Raw genomic sequence first — 7,973 nt, forward strand, 5'->3', positions numbered from 1 at the left:
TTTTGAACTGTTTCATCACGATGATGAAAATACCCGATGGATATAACATTAAAGAAGTGTTATCCCAACAGAAAACCTGAGCCCACAGCAGCCGAGTGGATCCGGGACTATCCTTTCGTCTAGCTAAGGCACTGCATGAAACACAGGTGTGGCTGAAATAAATACTGGTCACACTAAAGTCAGGGCCACTGTGGCACTGACAGTGGAAGAACGGGCACTTTGCCCACGAAAGGCTCCTGTCCACCCTCGTTACGCTCTCTCACGCCTCCACAGATTAACACCAGCAAGGAAATAAATCCAGGATGAAGCTGGGCGAAATGCCGTCGCCTTCCAGCCAGGTGCCTGCGGCGCCTCGAGCCGGTCACCATCACCAGCTCTCAGAGATGACGGCTCGAGGCGTTTTGCGATGCAAATTCACGCTTTCTCCGTGCAGTCAAATGCCCCCTGTACAATCCCTCTCCTCCCTCGGGCTCTGCACTCGCATGGGCACTAAAAACGGAGCTGCAGATCCCAGAAGGGGAATTACGTGCGGATAACCCAGCAGCACACGAACCCTGGGGACGGGGGCCTTCTCGTGGGAGCTCATGGGAGAGGGATGGCATCGCTGTGCCAAAGGGGGGCTTGGATGAAGGAGATGATGGCGGGGGGTCAGCCCCTGAGTGGAAGGTGAGGTCCTTCCCGGCGGACAGGCACAGAGCGGGTACTGGAAAGCCAGAGGAGGGAGATGCCCCAAGTGGCATCACCAACTTTGAAAACAGGTGGAGGAGCCCGAAGGTCCAGGTGACAACGGACAACTTGGGAATAAGGAGGAGGGAAAACAATGCTCGCTGCCTGATTTTATTTTTCTTTTTGCAATGCAGAAGAAAGGAAGTGGGTTCTTCCTTTGTGCAAAACATGCTCCTGCCCTGCGTGCAGCAGGTGCCGCGCTACAGGAGCGCAACCCAGCTCCACCCGTTTGCACGGCCCCGGTGGCCCCACCAAGCCCAGCGGTGCTGCACCGCACCGCACCCACAGGCGACTGCCCCTTTCGGGTGGGGGCGTAGGGTTGGGGGGGACCCCCTTCCCAGCTGGTGGGACCCCACTGCCTGCCTCTGCAACACTGGGTTTGCTGAGAAGGGACACCACCACTCTCCCCCAGGCAGCGTGGAGGAGCCTTGTCCACCCCGGTTTGCAGCCATCTCATTTAAGACATACTGCCCGTCACTGATCCCAGCGATTGGATGGAACGTGGTGTGGGATTTGGGGTGTGAGGTTCAGCTTCAAAGCTGGCTCCAGGTTTTCTTCTGCCGTGTCCGTGTTTGCACAAAGCCTCTTCTCCTTGGGCCCCACAGGGAGCAAGCGAAGGGTCCCGCAGCCGGGGTACCTGTCCCAGGGTGAGGGGGACCTGCTCTTCCAGGGTGTCCCGGCTGCCGGAGACCCGGCCAGGGTGTTGGGGACATCTGCTGGGGGGGTTCTGTGCAAACATTCAGCCCGGAAGGTCTCTTTTCTGACACGTGCATCATGGATGTTAACCACAAGGCAACTCCAGGAGGGTCCTTGCTATGCTTCTTGCCTGGGGGTCAGTGCTGCCCTTCCCAGAGCTACCTGTTGGGTATTTCGCCGTAGACTTGCACCTCTGAGTCGCTGTGGCTCTCTCTCACATCATCCCCACAGAGGACATCACTCTCTGCCCTCTCCTGAAGGCTCCCTGCAGCCCCTTCTCCCTCCTGGAGGCCTTTGCATGGGTGTTTCATCCTGGCCCAGCAGAAGAGCTAGCCCACAGCTCCTCCGGGGCCAGGTTCTTCAGGCCATCAGCTGTGAGCCCAGCCATGGCGGTGGGTGCGATGGGTGAGGAACGCTTTCAAGGAACCCTCAGAGCCGCGTGAGGTAGGCGTTTGCCCTCGCATGTGGCAGGAGAGCTGGCACCAGGCTTGCTCCAGAGCTTCATCTTTGGGTGCAAAGCCCCATTTGGGGGTGCTGAGGCTGTTGTTTACAGCTGGTGGGGTTTCCCAGAGTTGAGAGATGATTTGGAGTTGGACTTTCTGAAGGCAAGGCAGCATAACAAATGAGGTAACAGCCCCTTCACGGAGAGGGGGCAGGAAGTTTGCGCCTCCTCTTTCCATTGTATCATCGCCTCTCCCTCTTTCCTTTCCCCGTTGACTTCAGTTACCTTTTCTGTCTTCTAGTGCAAAACATTTTCAGGAAGTTTTGGGTTTAGACACAAAAATCTCAAATCCAGGTGCTTTCGGTTTCAGTGCAAGAGGCAGGGATTTTCCACAGCTCAGCCCCTGGATCTCAGGCCACCACCGGTCATCTGGTGGTTGAGCAGAAATGAGGAGAACATCTGCTTTGAACATCTACCTGTCCATTCAATAACAGCAGCTGTATAGGGAGGATGACATTTGAGAGACTTCAGCTCAAGATGATGGGAATTGTAGGGAAGGCAAAATCTGTTGAGATTCCTACTGATTTGGGACAAAAATCTCAAGAAAATAATTACTGGGGTTTTGGTATGCTTGAAACCTAATCTGGCCCTAAATCTAAGAGGGAAACACTGAATAATGAAGCAGTTGAGATCTGCTTCTGCATGACATGACCGGATTTATTCTGCATGTGCAGCACCAGCTCTGGAAATGATGTCGCAGCACCACGTCAGGATGCAGTCAGAGGAGCAGCATAGCTCACTCCAATGTCCCAAGTGGTGGGACACAACACGGCTGCTCCAGGAGCTGCTTCCTTCCACGTCCCCCTCGCCTTCAGTCCCAAAACGTGGGCATGAAGCCTCACATGTGGGCCACAGAACTGCCACGGTTTCCACGTGCCTCTGGTTTCAGTGAGCCTGGCTGCAGGGAGGGGGACAGGTACACAAACAGGGGCAACTCTTAGTCATGTAGGTCTGGGCACCTTGGTAGGAGAAATACCGATGAAATTCACATTATGAAATAACTTCCTCCAGCGAGCATGAAAGGCACTTGTTCCCACGCTGCGCTGTGACTTAGAAGCTCCATTTTGATTTTGCAGGAATAAGATGAAAGTTTTCTTGGTATCTGATTTCTGTGGTTAAAAACAATGTTTAAACACTTGTTTAAAAAAAAAACACAACACAATCATAAGGCAAGTTTGGAGAACCGAGCTCCTATTTTTATCTGTTTTTTCTTATGCCAGGGGAACATACGCTATACCGGCACACACACATTTTGTAACTTGCAGCTATGACATGAACAACAGCAACTGGTGCAGAAGGTGATTGCAAAATGCAGAAATGAGTGTTCATGACAGAGAAAGTGCCAAAAAATGCACCTTAATTCAATCTGGATCTCCATGATCCTACACAAGAATTTCTTTCGGCAGGACTCCTTCTTATTTTGCGACTTGTCAGCCTTTTTTTTTTCGTAATTTCTGTTTATTCAGTGGTTAGGCCATGTTATGACCAGGTTTTTGACCATGTTTAACACGTACCAGGTCAATCCTATTACAAGTGGAAAAATTAACATCCTTATGAGTACTTCCATGGGGTGCTCAGCACAGTGCACCAATGCCTCACAGACACACAGAACGGTTGAGGTTGGAAGGGACCTCTGGAGGCCATCTAGTCCAACGCCCCCGCTCAAGCAGGGCCACCTAGAGCTGGTTGCCCAGGACCATGTCCAGATGGGTTTTGAGTATCGCCAAGGATGGAGGCTCTACCACCTTTCTGGGCAACCTGTGCCAGTGCTCGGTCACCATCACAGTGAAAAAGTGTTTTCTGATGTTCAGAGGGAACCTCCTGTGTTTCAGGTTGTGCCCATTGCCTCCTGTCCTGTCACTGGGAACACTGAGCACAGCCTGACTCTGTCCTCTTTGTACCCTCCCTTCAGGTATTTATATACATTGATGAGATCCCCCTGAGCCTTCTCTTCTCCAGGCTGAACAGCCCCAGCTCTCTCAGCTTCTCCTCATAGGAGACACTCCAGTCCCTTTATCATCTTTGTGGGCCTTCACTGGACTCTTTCCAGTATGTCCGTGTCTCTCTTGTACTGAAGAGCCCAGAACTGGACCCAGCCCTCCAGGTGTGGCCTCACCAGTGCTGAGCAGAGGAGAAGGACCACCTCCCTCAACCTTCTGGCAACAGTCGTCCTAATGCAGCCCAGGATACTATTAGCTTTCTTTGCCGCATGTTCAACTTGGTGTCCACCAGGACCCCCAGGTCCTTTTCTGCCAAGCTGCTTCCCAGCCGGTCAGCCCTCAGCGTGTACTGCTGCTTGGGCTTGTTCCTCTCCAGGTGCAGGATTTTGCACTTCCCCTCGTTGAACTCGATGAGGTTCCTGCCAGCCCATTTCTCCAGCCTCTCCAGGTCCCTCTGCATGGCAGCATGACCCTCTGGTGTAGCAGCCACTCAGTGGCCAGTTTGGTGTCATCTGTAAATTTGCCGAGGGCGCACTCTGCCCCCATCATCCAGGTCATTAATGAAGATGTTGAACAGGATCGGACCCACTATTGATCCCTGCCGTACACCGCTAGTTACTGACCTCCAACTAGGCTTTGTGCTGCTAATCACCACCCTCTGGACCCGGCTATACATCCAGTTTTCAAGCCACCTCAACACTTCAGCATCCTCTGTTGATTTATCTATCCAGCGCTTGCGTGCAAGTAAGTGGGGTGCTCTCTGCTTTATTGTGGGAAAGGAAACCTCAGAGAAGTGGTGAACAGTGACTAGATGGAGACTTGGCATCTGGTGGGGTTTTTTTTCAGAGCAGTTTGTAGTTGCTTGCTCAAAGCGCGGCTGTAACTGGCTGTAGCACCTACCCTGAGCGCTCAGAACTTCTGCCCGTTTCCACTACCCCGGCCCCAGATCCTACAGAATCCCGTGGCTTTTGGGAGAAGGTGGGTCCAGCTGGTTGTGGAGTAAAAAACCTTCCATAACGAACCAGCGGCGGTCAGAGCGAGCTGTCGGTTTTGTGGCTATTGCCACCTAGACTTGGTGTGGGCAGAGCACAGAGAGCAATCCGTTCGCACCGCGGCAGTGATTCACCCGCAGAGCGGTGCCCACACGGCGCTGAGCGCAGCACCGTCTCGTGGAGAACGCAGTGGGCGGTCACCCAGCGAAAGGCTGTCGCACACCCCTGCACATGGCGCCCGTGGATGCACAGGACCCGGGCTGACTCCGTACAGTTTTAATGTCGGCGTCTCCTAATTTGTAAGACTAGGAAGGCAACTTTAACGTGGGCTTTTATTGTTACTTTTATGACTCCCGTCTTCTTTTTATACTGCGCAGGAGAGCGGGCAGGAGAAGGAAGACGTGGCACCTCAGAGAGCCGTGATGCTTGCTGGTGCTGGCCACTGGCACGGCCACGGCGCAGAGCTCTGTGCTCTGCCGTGACACGCACCAGCTCTCTGAGGACACAAGGAGCACCACAGACCAGTTGCTGCACAGCTGCTCCCTGGACAGCAAGGGAAAGCAGAGGTGTGGGTGCACACAGGTTCCTGCTGGGATACGTGTCCGACCGACGGCAGGCTGCCCTCCTGGGGCTGCCAAGCATCTTCCTCCCTCCTCAGGTCCTGCCTGTGACAGGTCCTCCCAAGGACCCCACTGGTCCTGCATCCAACTGTTGTACAGCAGCATATGGATGAGATCCTCGGGGAACTGGGGGCAAACGCTAACATTTCTACTGAGCTGATATTTTGGGGTGACCCGGGGCTTGGCCAGAGGATGCAGGAATTCGCTGCAGTGAGCAAAAAGCTGGTGGCCACATCCTCATAAGCACATCCCTCTGTCATGGTTGGCTCCCCTGGGAGGCTGGCACCTCTCTGCAAAACCACAGCATTATTTTTTCACATATGAGAGCAAACGTCTCCTTTAAATTTTACTTTTGGTAATCATTAAGACATTTTTTGGTGGAATTTTACGGCAGCGCTCACCCCGAGGTAGTCTTTCAGCAAAACCAGCCCCAAACCCAAACCGTACCTGGCTGGCCCAAGCTGGACAGACCCGAAAGATGTTGTGCAATAGAAAGCGTTGGGGACATGGGACCACAGTGACTGCTGCCACCCCAGCCTCCCGCACTGCTCCCAAACCTCCCCCGGCTCCCACCCCACAGCCAGCCCAGGCTCAGCCCCAGCTCGCGGCACCCAGGGGCTCTCCCGGGGATGCGGCAGGGCATCCCATGGGATGGACATAGGACACCCATGCGTTGTCCAAGTGACGCAGCAGGGCATCCCATGCGATGGACGTGGGACATCCATGCATGTTGCGAATGAAAGGGACATCGCCATTTAAAACCAGAATTGAGCACCCAGGACACAAATGTGTGTGTACGTGCCTCTACACATATCTCCATGTATCAGAGGATTTCAGGAGAAGCTGGGAAACTGGAAATAGAGACCAGGCATGTCTGGAGCTGAACGATAAGTAGAGAGCAACATCTCAGGGTGAATCCTCCAGTATGCTTTGTGGTTTCCTTGTGAAGGACCATGTTCATGCGAGTAAGTTTTTGTTCAAGGCTGCAAGAAAAATTGGCTGTTAGAGAATAGTACCCTCAAAAAACTTGGAAGTCAGTGTGGACAGGGAAGGGAGATATTCTTAGAATCATGGAATCATAGAATCATTTAGGTTGGAAAAGACCTTTAAGATCATCGAGTCCAACTGTAAACCTAAGACTGCCAAATCCACCATCTTCAGTCACATGGTGCAATTCTGGTGAGGCTCTCAGCGTCCTCCCCCAGAGAAATGGTACTGAACCCCCGCGCAGGTCCTGCGTAAGGCCTGGCCCTGCACCTCTCTGCAGCTCCCTTCCCTGGTGGAGTGTCTCCCCCAAAGTCCACTTGTGGAAGGTGATGGTTGCTTCACCAAACCCCCTCCACCAATTCCTGCCGCTTCCCTCAGTAAGGGCTGTGTTGTGACTGTGTGTGTCTATGTAACAAAATGTTCTGCTTAAACCAGACTTAAACCCCAAACATTTAATCAGATTGATTTTTGGTCATGCTTTAAATGTCTAAATCACACTGAAGGATTTATTTTGCAGTCAGCAAATTTTACCTTTTAGGTCTTACTTGTAAGACCAGACAGATGCCTCTTAAACCTTACCACCTTAAATGTCCATAGTTTTCAGGGTTTGTTGGCTGAATATCATTTCAGTGTGTTTATTACATGCTTTTGGTTCTCCACTCTTGTCTCCTGAGTCCAAGCTGCGGTTGATCTCCTCCCTTACGCACCTGGGAACATAGTTACCAAATTATTTCTTCACAGTGGAAATTTTTCTTCCTGGGGTTCCACACACTTTTAACATATTCACGGAGTCTGCAACATTTTAGCTGCCAACGCTTATTGAAAACACTTGAGTCTCTGGGCTCTAATGTAGCTACGTTTGATGCTTAATGCTTTAAATGATTTGTGATCATGAAGGGTTTGGTCTGACAGCGTAATTGTGAGTGGAGAGACTTCTGAGCACCCCATAAAAACTAGGGAAAAAAAATGGTACAAGCTTTTGCATCTTTGGGGGAGTTTTCTATGTACATGGCAGATAGAGAAAATTGACCTCAAAGTGAAGCTTTTTTTTTTTTTTTAAAGCAGAATCAGATGTTATCATAAGGGAAGACCCTTCCAAGAAACAACAAAACCCCTCCATACCCATCGAGCCTGCTCAACATCACATTCAGCCACCCCAAAAAGCCGTGAGCCACAGTTTAGCCAGGCCAACGGGGTGGGGGAGGGGGGGAGGGGGGGGATGACAATCAGCTTTTAACACCCCCCGTGAGAGGACTGGCCATGGCTTTTGCTCCCTTCTTGCTGTGAAGGCTCTGCCCAAGTGGGAAGCGCCAGCACTTGCGACGCGGTGACTCGCGGAGGCAGGGACGATTCCCCCTCCGTCTGCTGCCGAACCTACCTGCTGCTCGCCACCCCACCACCCGCACAGATTTCACCTCTGCCATGAGACACGGAGGAACGATTTGCATCTCGTCGATAGGGATCGGAGGCAGGGGAATAGGTGGTATGGATTACTTCCTCACACACATTG

At 52.3% G+C, this 7,973-nt stretch overlaps 1 protein-coding gene across 1 annotated transcript in view; it reads left to right on the forward strand.

The window, feature by feature from the left end:
• The first annotated feature begins 317 nt into the window (after positions 1-317).
• Positions 318-7,973, forward strand: part of TM9SF2 (transmembrane 9 superfamily member 2) — a 64,756-nt gene continuing 57,100 nt past the window's right edge. The window contains exons 1-2 of the mRNA XM_009891999.1: positions 318-446; positions 861-1,039. Coding sequence (XP_009890301.1) covers positions 318-446; positions 861-1,039 — 308 coding nt within the window. The remainder of the gene's footprint in view (positions 447-860; positions 1,040-7,973) is intronic.

The sequence above is a fragment of the Charadrius vociferus genome, unplaced genomic scaffold, assembly GCF_000708025.1.
Source record: "Charadrius vociferus isolate BGI_N301 unplaced genomic scaffold, ASM70802v2 scaffold110, whole genome shotgun sequence".
NCBI classification, from domain to species: domain Eukaryota; kingdom Metazoa; phylum Chordata; class Aves; order Charadriiformes; family Charadriidae; genus Charadrius; species Charadrius vociferus.